Raw genomic sequence first — 14,987 nt, 5'->3', positions numbered from 1 at the left:
AACCGAATTATACGACTCCAAGCTGTAGTAGAAATAGTTATAAATCAGACCGCAAAGGGATTAGAACTAATAGCCGAACAACAGCGCCAAAGTAGAGCAGCCATATACCAAAACAGATTGGCCCTAGACTACCTTTTGGCAGAGGAAGGAGGAGTCTGTGGGAAATTCAACACCTCAGACTGCTGCTTACAAATTGATGATAACTATGAAGCTGTAATGGAAATAGCCTCCAACATCCGAAAAATCACCCATGTCCCTGTTCAAAAATGGAACTCCATAGTTGACGGAGAATGGTGGGCTAACTTCTTTGGGGGGGTATGGTGGAAAAAAGTGGGATTCTTTTTATTATGTGCTGTCTCTGGACTGTTGTTCATACCCTGTCTAATCCCATGTTTTATGAGGTTAATTTCTAGTGTTGTCCAAGGGATGCAATTAACTGCCATGCCAATGGATCCAAAAACCACTACAGCCAGAGACCCAGAAATCCAGAAAATTATGATCTTGCGACCAACCCCCAGACAGACGAAAGGCATGGAGAAAGCACGGAAAGCGCTGCTCGAGTGGGAACTTGCCAAGCAAACGAAAGAAATGAATAAGGCACAAGATATACTAACTGAGTGGGAACGAACTCGGAAAACTTAAAGACAATCAACAAAACAAAAGACTTATAATAAAACCATGAATAAAGACAAAAAGGGGGGATTATGAGAAATAAAATAATCTGGTTTTATTATAAGTAAAGTTATGTAAGTAGGAAGCGGGGTGTTTGGACTTCCTTCTTACCTCCCATTTAATTTTATTTCAGGCGTCTCGTGAAGATTGTAAGGTGAAAGGCCCCGTCAGGGCTGTACACCAAGGGAATATTGCGGCCGAGGTAGGATACAATATATAAATGGAAAATTTACATCGGCCACGTGTCTTAGTGTGCAGGGGGGTCCCCCTGTACATGTACAGAGGGGTACGTCACCAATCAATCAAGATGTACAGGGGGTATGCCCTGAACCAATCAGGTGGGAGGGTGACACCCACCCGCCGGTTTGAAAAGTGCCCTTTTAAGGTAAAATGCTTGTTACCTGCTGAATATTCAAGATATTGAGTAACTGAAGGGTATAAAAAAAACACGGGCTCTGGGAGGGGTGTGCTTTTCCAGGCGGGCGGCTTGGGACTGCACCCAGCGCTGCAAATAAAGGATCCTTTTCTGTAAGTTTCCTTGTCCTGCGAAAGTTTTTTTGCCGTTTCTATAAATTGACTGAAGAGAGTTTTCTCACACTGGTGGTACCACTTGCCCCCTCTGGAACACAGCTCGGTGGCAATTTGGTGACCCAATGCCACAGAGCAGCACCGAAGAGGCAGTGTGCCCATCCTCAGAAGGAGGATCTCTGCACATTTAAAAGAAAGAAAATCAGCCCTGGTACATTCCTGGCTCTGAGAGACTGAAGAAAGCCAACCTCCTCACCCCCCACACCCTACTGCTGAGTTCAACTCCCAAGAAAAACTCTGTGATGAAGATTTTCAGCAATAATCCAATTACAACCAAAAGGAAAACCTTTCTCCCCCAATGCAGCCAAACTGGAGGACACGTGGATGCATGAAAACTAGACTACACCAGCCTGTATGAGGCTTAGTGCCCATTCACACCAATAGCCTTTGCAAACTTGCCATGACCTCCACCATAGCCCCAGAACAGTGATAGATGATGCTGAGGGCTTGGGGAGCAGAGCATGGGGAAGATGTCTGGCAGGAAGCGTGCCACAGGATGGCTGCCAAGCAGACCATGGATCCCCCAAAATCAATGCAGCGACTGAAAAAGTGGGCAAGGGCCAGGTGTGTGCTGTCCGTATGCTGCGAGTGCTCAGTACTGGGTTGCTGGCGAGTGTCCCGTCCTTGGGCCAGTGAGGAGGCACCTGGTGGCCTGTGATTCCTCTTCTAGACCTCCCCTGAACTAAGGCGATGACTTCCAAGAAGCACCAGCTGCTGCCGCCCTCGCTGGGTTTTGCTACGTGATTTCGTGCCATTAGCAGCTGAGACAGGAGCTGAAAGGGAGGATCTGTGGTAAACTGCTCACAGCAGAGGTGTAAAAATGCTTTTAACACAGATGTTTTATGCACAACCAACCAGATTTGTGAGTCAAAGTGTTATCAATGCCTGGTATCTTTGAAGACCAAGGGGTATTTAGGGGCTTTGTCTGCAATGAGCATTTACAGTGGCCCTGGATAGGACAACGACCTGTCACTTCTTATGGGTGTCCTAAATCAGGACATACTTGCCATCAGCAGAGATGAACAAGCGCTAGCACAGAGCTATTCTGATGGAGCAAGAGGGGAGAGGAAGCTCTCCTCAGCATCCAGGTTTCCCAAGTCACTCGTACAGCAATGTAACTGATAAGCAAAATGCTCTCAACAGGCTTAATCCTCAGTCATTCTCTCTAAAACTCTCAAATTTTAACAGATTCTCTTATCAGAAAAAAATAAAAGTTTTCCCTTGGTGCCTTTGTTTCTGGAGACCACTCTCATTACCTTGACTTGCTGTGCCACCCCAAGCCCGGCAGTGAACCATTGATGCCCATGGTTATCAAGTCCAGCAGATGCTGGAGGAAAAAAGAAACATACCTTGATCTGAATAAGCTGCTGTGGCTGTGGGCATCAGTAGAAGTGCGCTGATTTACATTCAGGATGGTCTGATCCAAGCAGGCGGGGTGTCTGCATTGAACAGACAATTCCGAACTGCAGGCTCTGAAAATGGGGATTTACCTCTCCCCATGGTGGCTCTGCATGCATGATAAGGTTAGGGAGGACATTTCCCAGCACACTGCTATAACCTTGGGTTAACCTAATGTTCTTTCACCCAAAATATGGTGAATGCCAATCACACAGCTAATGGTTTCGATATTGATACAGCATCCCAGTCTGCCATACAGACAGATGGCCGGGCATGTACAAAGCCAGCTTCGTTTGCCTCAGTGTATGAACTATCCCTGACTGTGCTGCTCACTGGCTCTCCTAGAGGACTGAGGTTTTCATGTCAGAATCCTTCTACATCCAGCAGGCAGCACCTTAAAATGTGAGGCCTGGCTGTGAGCGTAAGCTGCCAAGCCTGGCTCTGTTCTCAAGGAGCATCCTGCAGCACAGGCCAATCTGTCTGATGTAGATTTTATTTCTTACTGAAGGTAAGCTCCCCTCCATCTAAAAATCACTGGTTTGATGAAGGAATTTTAAAATGTCATGAGCTGAAATAATTACTTGTATATGTTTTGTATATATTTCACATTTTGTATTTTCTGTAAAGCATTACATAAAATTTCCAAATGAAATAATTTTGAACCAGGTGGTGACTTTATCTTAGAGAATATAAAACCAGTATACTTGAAACTTTTATTATTTCTTTCTGAAGGGGTGGAAGTTCACAGTTTGTTGAACTCACTTGTCTCCTACCTTATGCTTCTATTTGGCCTCATCAGCCTTTTTTTCAGCAGACATTGGAGTTTGTATTTTTATCACCAGTGCCCAGTGCCTGTATTTATCTTGATCGTGTCAGCATCCACAGTGTGCATTGATGACAAAGGTTTATGAAATGACAGAATTTTTGGCTGCTTCTCTGTACTTATGAGGTCTTTGCTGTGCATTTCATAAACTTGCTGAAAATTATACTCATCTTTTCTGATTGTGAAGGTAAAGGATAAGTTATTCTCAAATAACAGTACATCGCTCTATCATGCAGACTGCTTCCTATGAATACTTACCCTTCAAAAAAGGCCTGACTCCTCAACAGCCTGTGACTTTTGGTATGTTTGTGGCTTTGCAAGGTCAGAGAACCAATGAATGTTTTCTGGCAATTTGGGCAATTCTGGCAATTCTACTAATTTGGGCCGGGCTGTGAATTGCGTTGTACCCTCACATCCTTTGGTGTGGTTTTCCCCAAATGAGTTGCAACTTGACCTCTCATAAATCCCACCCTGGGGTAGGCAGAGGTGGGGAGATGAGATGGTTCTGCAGGTTGTACAGATGCCAGGGCACAGAGAGGAAGACAGGGGATGATGAGAAGGGAAAATAAAGTCTTGACATATCTTATAGAAGCAGCCTAAAAACGTATTTACAGAGAATGAAAGATTTTAGAAAACAATAGGAAATTTTATATGCAAAAGCATGTACTGATTTTCTTTATTAAAAAAAATCTGCAGAAGCCATATTCATCATATACCTTTATTCAATAAGGCCAAATGCACCTTAATAAGCAGTAGCCAAACAGAGTCCTACGCTCAGACAGATGAAAAACTGTAGACATTTTTTCTCTTTCCAACATGTCTTAATAGATGTTGGTTTTCTACTTGGTGCAAGCTACCAAACATACTAATCCCATCAAGTAAAAAACTCAACACTTACAAGAATTTTAAAGATGCTATTTCTCTCTCTTTTCTTTTGCTTAGTTCAAAATGTCTGATACATGGAGAAGTTGTTGCAATCTTTCTGTGGATGTATAACAATAAAAACATGTCTTAAAAAACGTAATATTCACATACAGCAAAAGTGTCAAAACATGAAAAAGGAGATTTTTCTTTTCTGCTTATAAGCCACTCTATGATGCAAAACTTGCATCCCACAGAAAGAAAATACTGAGGAAAGCACATTGCAGTGACTGCAATGCCAGCATGGTTAATGATGCTTAGCAATTGCTTTCCCATTTTTATTTACTCTGAAGCTTAAAGATCCATGAAAGGTAACAAATACTAATTTTCATCTTTTGATCCATCTTTCTGTCAACACTGCAGCCCACGGCCCTTGCCCAAGGATGAGCCCTCCCATGATCCACACACAGGGGCACACACCAGCGTGGTGTGGCCTTGGGTGTCCCATGTTTCTCCCAAGCATAACCATGGGCCACCTTCCCCTGTGTCCATGAGCACCCTGCCTCAGAGTTGTGGTCCCTCCTGAGGACACACACAAGTTCTAGTACGACACTACACAGACCTCCTGGGCCTGAGGCCATTTCTGTGGTCTGACTAGGGGGAGTAGTGAATTTTAAATTTCTTTTTAAAGAAAAGGGCATAGTTCTGTATTGTATTATTTACCCAGATGTGGTCCAGTGCATTTACCAAAATGTGCTGTTTTTTAGAGATTGAAAATACACACTATTCCCATTCATTTTTAAAACTGATGCTTAACTCAAGGCCCACTTAGTACAGGAAAAGGTTTGGAGAAATCAATGTCTTGTTTCAGCATTTTTAAGACAACACATATCAGAACTCCACCTCACAAGCAGTTTAAATACACATAGGCTGTTTTTCAAATAAAAGAACCAAAAATCCTTTGCAAAGATATTTTACCAGGAGAGGGAGGAAAGAAAAAGCAAAGCATTTTTGAGCCAAGCCAAGATTCTTCTATTTTTTCTTGATTGTAAAGATTACAATGGAAGTATGGATAGAGAAAATATTAGGCAATAAAACTTACAATAAAGCTTACCACAGGGAAGTCATGAGGACTGAATATGGATACCACCTGCTGTATAAGCTACTGTGAGATTTTCATAAGATTTCAGATTTTACACGAGCACAAGAAGCACACTGGTTGGGCTGGTGGCCAGGCTGCAGGCATAGGGTATTGGAATCCTCAGAGGATGAATGGCTACCTTTGATCACAGTGACTGAGAATTCAGTTATTCAAGAAGATTAAACAGCTGAAGTTTTTATGGGTTATGCCTGGTATCACAAAACTGCCATATGGGCTTGGCTGTGGGAAATGAGAACAAAAGAAGTTTGGAAAGAGGGTCTGCTGAGGGGCTCTCCCATCACAACTTCTTTACAACTTAGTAGACATGTGCAATTCTTTGCTTATGCACTGAAATTAATTTTCTCCAGATTTTGAAAGTTACTGGTCTGAAGTAGAAGTTGATTGTGGTGCTAAGCTCTTACCTTTAGGTGCTTCTGTAAGTCACACTGTGCTATTACCTGGAGGCCGGAGTTCCATCTAACTTTTCTAAACTAGATGAAACTTTATTGAGACCTGATAATTTTTGTAAGTCTAAATAAGTTTTGTGTGTATTTAAACATTTTTAAAAAATATTTTTGCTGTATTTTTATCCTTGGAGCTTTAAAAATGGTTTTAAGAACAGGTTCGTGTTCATTTACTTTTTCTGTCATGTGTTCCAGCATGTTGCAAGTCCCCCCATTTATGGATAAAAATTATAAATGTTCCTGAGTATTGCACAAAGGTATATATTATCCAGTAGGCTATATGACACCTCTGACAATCTGCCTTTTAATATCTGTTTGCTTTATTTTCTCTCTTATTTTAAAGGGCAATTTAATGATACTGTGAAAATGCTACTATATTCCCCATCCGCTGAATTCAACTAACACAGCAGGTGGGAAGTAAAGATATTGTGACAACTATTCTTACATCTCAAAATTATGTAGCCATTTATATTTCAAAAGGTCTCAAATACTGACATGATAATTTGTAGTATCTTTGAATGCTTCTTTGCATGAGTTAGTGAGTCCCTGAAGCTCACAGTCAAAGGCAAAGCTGTGAAAACTTTCTCATCTCAGAGCTCTACAACCGCATGTGATGATTTAAGCAGCAGAGTTCCCATCAGATCTCTGGAAATGATTACAGGGTTTTTCATGTTGTCACCATGGAGGACAGTGAAAGTGTTAAATCAGTGGGATTTGAAAGACCAAATTCTTACCATTCACAGAAAATGGAACCGCAATGTCTTCCCTCTGCAGCTGACATATTTTAATGCTTCCCACATCCTTGCATCACTAGGCTTTTGAAAGCTAAAAAAAAAAGATAGGTTTGCACAAACCTACCTGATGTAGTCAAACAAGGTACACAATGGCTACCTGAAGCACAGTTTAGAAAACATTTCTTCTACTTCATATGTCTGGAAAGAAATACAGCTTTTTGTATTCGGCAATAATTTTGTCCTGTTTCTGGTGCGGGGTTTCTTTGGTTTTAATTTATTTATTTAAGTGACTGCTCCTCAGTTGCACTTATTTTAGCAGTGTGGGACCAAACTTCTCTGCTACTACACTACTGCTATCAGCTCAGTTACTGTTATTGAATTAAATCTAGCTCACTGTTTGAAAGAGCAAAACCTGGTGAAATAATGAGTAGATTATTATTATTATTATTATCATCATCATCATCTTGACAGTGTTTGTGATCATGGCAAACTATGCTAGAAGGTCTGTACGAACAGAGAAGAAGATGGTTCCTGCCTTAAAGAACCCACAGTTTAAGAGAGTCTCAAGCTGCAGCCCTTCTAGCTCATTGTCTGTTTCCAGGGTTGTGCATTTTGCCTCTTGCAGGATCCTCCCACATACCTAAAACCTCCCTTACCATTGTAGTGGTTAAATACGTTGTGAGAAGCAGGCAAACAAGTTGCCTGTGTGCACATTTGAAGTTGCTGTTTCTCTGATGACCTTCTTTCATGCTCTTTCATCTCTAAATTTAGCTAACTGCTGAAGCTGGAGCCTAGCAGACTCCGTGACACAGGAAACACTAATGCAGAGACTGTATACAATCACTCTCAACAGAACAGCACAGATTACAAGACAGTGTAATTACCATTCTGTAGCCAAATGAAGTTTATTTTATGAAATTGCACCTTTTCAAGTCTAATAAAACATTAGAATCATTCGTTCAAGACCAACACATGCAGCACAAAATCAGAAGTACTATTTAAGGGCTGACACTCAGAATTTGGAAATCTGTTCATGTTAGGATTGCTGTATTTGAACAGATGACATTGTAACTGCCAGGCACAAGTACACTTTAAATCTGAAATGTAATCTTTTAAATAGTTGCCTCAGTGCCACCTAATGAGAACATACTGGAGAATCATAGGAAACAGTTAAGAGGGTGAAATAAAGTATTGAGATTCAGATAAGTACTGTACAGAAACAGGTACTGTGACTGAGACACAATGATGAAACTATACGAGTTTTATGAAATTGCAGAAAAGTTACACCATGTTAAATTCTGGTTTGTTATTTTCTGATACAAGAAACATGGAAAAATAGGAAATATTCCATACTGTTCAGTTGAGATAAATGACAAGCAGTTTTATTCCCTGGATCACATATATAAAATCAGATTAAAGTATTAATAAACTTTGTGCTTATATCGATAGTTTTAAAGTTTTTAATCACCCTAGCTCTCAGAAATAATATTTCCAGTATTCTAGTCAAAAAGCTTTCCCTCTTTTTTGAGAAAACAGCACAAGCACAGCCCAGAAACTTTGTTAATTTTTTCTTTAATAAAGCGGGCGAGATGTTCTTCCAGAGTAAAGATGCAAAGCTCCACGACTAAATCAATACCCAGTCAAAATATGATACTGCAGTTCTGCAGTACATACAACTGACATGCAAGGGACTTTAAAGTAATAAATTACAGATATGAGATACAGTACAACAGTCTCAGATACATATCTTAATGCCTTATTAGTTTTCCTCGGTATTTGCAATGCATATAATTTTTCTATCCGATTATTGTTATCCATGAGCATTATGAACAGGTAATTTTTGGAGAAAAAGAATAATCTCATGTTTTAAATGACAATTTCTCTCTCAGTATATTCTTAACAAAACACAAGACAGGACGATGATTTGACATTTTATCTAACTTTCAAGTTTCTAACTTGATGAATATACTAAAATGCTAACTATCTCTGCACTACGATCAAGTATCAGAGACAACATATTTGAGATGTGGAAGGACATGGTACAGCCAAAGCAGATTCATTTACTGGAATTTGCTCTGTTCTTATTCGTATAATCATCTCTCTGCTTTTGAAGATTTTTATCACGTCCCATGGCATGATACGCATTCAGCTCATCAGTATTCACTGATCAGAAAAAATTTCTTGGAAACTCCCAAAATCTTTACAGACTTTTACTGCTGTTTTAAAATATACAATATTAAAGATACAACTAACTTACAAAAATAAAAAACCTGTACAAATCACACTCTTCCATTGGCAATGAGACCGTTCAAGAAAATAGCAATGTGATCCCTGAAACAACCAACTAGAATAGAAATCAAAAGACTGATGCTTAAAAAAATAAAAAAGAAGTAAAAACATTTTCTCCCGCCAAAGTACTGGAATCTTTGAAGGTTTATGTATCACAGAATATAAAATTTTTCTCTCTGTCCCCAGAATATTTTTTTCCTCTTTCCACAGGTAGCTTTTGAACAGATTCCCATTTTTGGTGGTGTGGCACAAGCCTTGCTTAATGGGTTAAGGCTAGAAAAGCTTGAAAGACCTAAATAAATCAACAGCCACCTAATCCTCTGGCATTCATGCAAACTCAGGGAAATAAAATAAACCTGAAGACAGGCGTGCATGCTGAATTCCATAGTGATTTTCTATGAAGCTTAAAATTAAACCAAAATAAACACCTTTTGTAAATGTTACGCATTTAAGATCTTTCATCTAAATAGTCATCTGACTGTTTGCATCACTCTGTTGTAGAGAGGTATGATGCTATGCCTGCTCATAACATTCTAGTATTTTAACATTTTACAAGGCACAAATAATCTCCAAAGAACTACATGACAGCTTTTGAACATGTAAGGACATGGCAACTACTACGTAATTACATGACAATTAACTCTTCAATTCAGCCTCTGACACAGACCTTGTAAAATCTAAGACCAGTAAATCACACATCACCTCATCTTTGGAATACGGTACTTCACTCCATCTACAGTTACGGACTAAGCAGCAAATAACTACCATTTCTTACCTTCGAATAAACACAAGTTTCATCATGCAATTATGAAGTTGTTGCATAGTATAATGGATATGCATCTTCAAAGCAAATAATACTTTCTTTTTGCTGCTGTTATAGAGTGATATACTAGCATTCCTTCCTCAAGCTAGCTCTGTGTGGACCCTGCAAGAAGAGGTGTCCACTCACCACTGGTTTAATTTTCTGAATTCCAGCAGAGGTTAAAGGGATCAGAGAGCACAAAAAAACCCCTTATCTACTTGAAAAAGCTCTTATTAAATGCACTAGCTACTTGATGGGAAAGAAATACACTTTTCCATAGAAGAACAAGTTATAGAGTTTATTATAAACTTTCTGTTGGTTAATGCTGCTGCACCATTATGTTTTCTTCACTAGAAATATGGAAATTGTATAGGAATATATGTAAACAGAGTCTATAGAAGATAATAGCAATGAGACATAAAGTGCTTTTAATTATGAATATTTCATTTCACTTTGCAACCTTCCCTGGTAAGTTATCATACTCAAGCTAGTTTTAGTTCAACTGGCTCAGATCTACACTACGAAACACTGTTATTTCCCTTGCACCTACTGTTTTAACTGTGGTAGTCTCAGTAAAATAAAAAATAATTCATGCCAGGGAAAGTAAAAGTAGACAAATATAAAGAGGGGAACAGGTGAACTGGGGACTCTCAAGGGAAAAAAAAAGGAGACAAAGGGAAATAAGGCTCTGTTGTATAGCTTCCCATTCTCAAGGAGTTTGTCACACAGCCTCCTGTAAGCGCTGAGGAACAACTACACAAACCTCTGCCTTGAACACACCTCAGGCTATTGCTGGATGAAAATGAAGAAACTAGGATTCCTTAAGGGAGAACAAACTACCAGGATGATCCTTTTAATCTTTCTGATATTCATTCCCTACTTCTCTAATCACAGTCTCATAAGAAACAGTACCTTTTCCTACTCAGAATACCCAGTCAAGCATATTTTGTAAAAGGACAACATTAAATCTGGCTTGTCTTTGCTGCTTCAGGTCTGATGCCAAGTATCCACACATTTCCATTATGGTACCTAGCACATACTATTCTATGCTTTGGGAAAGCAACAGTTCTATAGCAAAAATGCTCCTAAGTAAAGTAACAGTATAACTAAGAATAACACTATATTAGAACTGGGTTTTACTGAGTCATTATTTAAGGCAGTTATTAAAAGGTGTATATTATTTTCAAAAAGGTCAAATTTGTGTTGCCTTTTTTTTTTATTTTAATTTAGGCTTTTGGCAGCTGAAATGGGTTACCTCTATCTATTTTCTGCCCTTCTAATCCAACAAAGTATCCAGCCCGTGGAATCATAGGAATTTGAACTGAGTTGTAATGACTGACTTCCCAAACTCTCCCAACCTGTTTCTTTAGATGTCCAGTGGGCTGACAATAGCAAAGTCAGAATCTTTGCTGTTGTTACTGCTGTCGTCATCAGGGCTGGAGCTCAGGTTGCTGGAGGAGGCTGAAATTGAACCCATCAGTGGGTCAGAGAATATCAAAGAAGAACGAGATGGAGCTTCTGGCTTCACCACTGACTCCTTGTGTGCTTGAAGGGACTGCACTGGCTCTGGAACAGCACTTTTACTTCCTTCCTCTTCTTTGGAAACCATAATATAGTCATCAGCACTCTTGCTCTCACTAGTGCTCGAGTCAGTCGTAGTCTGTGAGACAACAGCACAGAAAAGACTTAAAGTGTGTACCAATTTTACCAAATAACAAGTTTTATGATGCATGTCAGGGATATGGAAATGGGACAAACGAATAATTATTATCCAAAAGTAGTAATGTCCAAATAAAGTAAAAAATAAAGCGGATATTAACTTCAGATGACGTAATTTATTTGTTATTTACAAAAGCATAAAATGTAACACTCTAAAAATACTTTATTTGGTATAGCAGTCTTACATGTCTTATCATCACAGTGCATCCATGTAGTGATCACAGCAGCTAAGTATCAAACACATACTTTACCGCTGTGAAGATTTTCAGTAATTATATTGGTTTTCTGCAGTAATTAGAACTAGTTTTGAGTAGAAGTAGTTTTGAGGAATTTTTTGCTGGTTTGCATGAACAATGGTATTTTGGATCTTGTCAGAGGAATGGTTTGATACCAAATTTCCTAGTAAGACCCTGACCTGTGGAATCTGAGCCACACTTAGACCGGTTTAGTGTGAACCAGTCTGTGTTCAAAAGATCAGGGTTCCCAGGGCTTCTAGGGTTAGCGTTGTTGAATATTTCCTAACTCTTTCAGAAAATGAGGGTCTGGGACTCCCAATTCTGTCTGGTTAGACCTTGGGAAATGTGTGTCCCTGAGCATTCAGGTAGTGGATAAAGACCACACATCAGTGTATCAGAAAACTCCATGATGTCGCAATCTTATATTCCATTATACTAGCCATATTCAGGAGAAACCCAGCTTTTCCAATCAGAGCTATATGTAATTAGAAAGGAAGACTGCCATATACAGTAAAATGGGATTTCTCATGTGTTGAAAACTGGCAGTCTTTTAGTTTGGTTGCAACCCAAAAGGACAACGCTTTGTGTTCTTCTGCAAGAGAGGCATTCAACTCCTGTCTAGCGCTATGTTTCCCTAACAAGAGCATGACTGCTTTCTTGGTTGCTTCCACACAATTTTTTTTCAGAGTAATAATGCAACCTGCCAAGCAGCCTGGAGGTACAAGCATCCTGAAGTGGTGTGATACTGAAACCAATATATTTGATTACATGAATGCGAGACTGAGAAAAAGGAGAGTAGAGGGGCAGCTGGGGAAGTGTGTATGTCCACATATGTAGCAATACAAGCCCTTCAGCTGTGACTCTTTCACCAAACAAAAAAATTTAAATTCACTTTGGTGTAAAAGAGAGATTGTGGGTATTACAGAAAAAAGAAAGCAGTTACAGAAGAGAACAACAGGAATAATATGAATGAGATACACTTGGGTCTTCAACATAAGTAAAATTGGAGTATGGAGATCATCACAAGCATCAGCAAGTGATAAGTGGAGTTATGGTATCCATGCCCACTAGCAAAACTTATTTTCCAAATTTATTATTACAGCTGAAAATTATTTTCTTGCTTTGATTACTTATTATAGATCAGAACTTCTTGAAAGGGGACTGTAGAGTAGCTCAGGGAACAAAACCCATCTGAGATTAAGAATGACTGTACAATGAAATGGAGGAGCTGGAAGTCTTTGGTTGTCATTTGCATAGCAGCTACAAATTGTTAAAAGTCACAAAGCTGAATGGGAAAATGTATTCAAATACAGAATTGTGACCCAAATTTATCTGAATACGGATTCAAATATCTCCCTTTCTAGTAAATTTTGAAAATATTCTGGTTTAATAATTTATAATTTTTGCATGTTATCTGCAAGTATATAGGTATAATTACAAAATATAATATAATATATTATATAATTAATATTATTATAAGTATAACGTACAGTATTCTGTTTTGTAATAAATTAATTTTAATACTTTGCAATTCAAATGGAAATATCTTAAGTCCAGAGTATTTCTTTTAATTTTACAAGTCCCAGTGTAAGACAGTCATCACACCGATAGAAATTTACATCTATTACTTTTTGATACAAATTCATTTTCCTGAGAGGACTTAATAAAATTCATACAAAACCCAGCAGGTTGCTTTTAGAAATATCAACAACTAGCCTTTGCTGAACACTATCAAAATTGATCTCAAAACTTTCTGATCCACGCAGAACCAGAGCAATTCAAATGTCAAAAACTTCAAGCAGTTTCCATGAAGTTAAAAACGAACAGATCCATTCTACAAGGAGAGATACTTCACTATTTAAACACTTCTGAGCTGAGACATCATTTGTTGTTAATTAGCCTTTTGCTTTCATCTTGTCTGTTTGAAATGCTGTCTTCATGAGCTGTCAGTCAGTCAGCTGCCATCTCCAGGGGGTGAGGACACAGGCAGCACACAGCCGTGGCTCTGCTCCATCAAAATAGAATCATAAAATAGTTTGGGTTGGAAGGACCTTTAAAGGTCACATAGTCCATCTCCCACAGCAAGGCACAGGGACATCTTCAACTAGATCAGGTTGCTCAGAACCCTGTACAACCTGACCTTCAATGTTTCCAGGGATGGGGCATCCACCACCTCTCTGGGAAACCTGTTCCAGTGTCTCACCATGCTCCCAGGGAATGCAGTACAGTCTCATTTCGCAAAATTATTCCAATTTATTATTCCAACCTATCAAGAATGCTCTGTTTAAGTCCTCACACCTGAGATGGCGCCTCCTTGTGCAGGGTAACACAGTTCTTACCTAGTGACAGACCTGCTCATCAAGATCAGTATTTTCCTCGCTGGCACCCCCAAAGATAACAGGGTGTCTTGCCTTTGGCAATGACCCTCAGGAAGGGCCCTCCATCATAAACACTTTGTACTGCTGTTGCAATTTCCTAAATTCTGCTTTCAAAAATGCACTCTTGTGCAGTTAAAAAAAATCACCCTGCCCTTTAATAAAAAAAGGAAAGAAAATTACTCATCCTAATTCCTTGTCGTTAGTGTTATGCTTTGTAACACTACTTTTCATGCTACCCACACTTTTTGGTTTGGTTAAGGAGACCTATAGCTCACTGAAGTACCAGAGTAGCAGCAAAGCAGAGATACTGACTCCAAAATGCTATAAAAGGGCCTCCTGTAAATGTTTGCCTATCCCTGGCATACACTGGTATTTTGGTACTGATATTTCCAGAGGTAAAATACCTCCTTCCTTTTTCTTCTGTCTGTTTCTGTTTCAGGAAACTCATGCTGACGTGAAGCATGTTTTTTCCCATCTGCTGCCACTACTGAATAAACGAAAAATGACAGAATTATACTTCCAGTAGCTTTGAAAGTTAACAACCTTACGCCCGTTGCCATATGGCTTCTCCAAACAATTTTTCTTGATGAATATAGCCACTAGGACCAGGCTTATTTCAATTGCCTTCACACTGTGAATGAGTTAAAACTAACTGCAAGGATACAATTCAAGAAAGCTTAGAAGAACAGCAGCTCGTTTTGCCTCCTTCTTTGAACAGACATAAAGGCAAGATAATGTGTTAATTATCATTCATTATTTAGCAACAGAAGCCTTCTGTTTGTCAACTGCATACTGCTACCAAAGCCAAACATTCCAAAAAATGCTCCATTTCTTCGAGCCTTTATCTTAACTTTTTTTGCATTTTTAATTTTGCAGCTTTCC

The 14,987-nt window shown here is 39.1% G+C and overlaps 1 protein-coding gene across 4 annotated transcripts in view; it reads right to left on the bottom strand.

The window, feature by feature from the left end:
- Nucleotides 1-7,561: 7,561 nt before the first annotated feature.
- The window catches only part of TBC1D5 (TBC1 domain family member 5), a 319,471-nt gene continuing 312,045 nt past the window's right edge, over nt 7,562-14,987 (bottom strand). For all 4 annotated transcript variants that reach the window (XM_064673504.1, XM_064673496.1, XM_064673525.1 and 1 more), the window contains one exon: nt 7,562-11,432. In XM_064673504.1, coding sequence (XP_064529574.1) covers nt 11,139-11,432 — 294 coding nt within the window. In that variant the 3' untranslated portion in view covers nt 7,562-11,138. The remainder of the gene's footprint in view (nt 11,433-14,987) is intronic.

The sequence above is a fragment of the Pseudopipra pipra genome, chromosome 1 (genome assembly GCF_036250125.1).
Source record: "Pseudopipra pipra isolate bDixPip1 chromosome 1, bDixPip1.hap1, whole genome shotgun sequence".
In the NCBI taxonomy this organism is placed as follows: Eukaryota; Metazoa; Chordata; class Aves; order Passeriformes; family Pipridae; genus Pseudopipra; species Pseudopipra pipra.
Note: the sequence above shows the minus strand (reverse complement) of the source record. Positions and strands in the feature narration are given on the sequence as shown.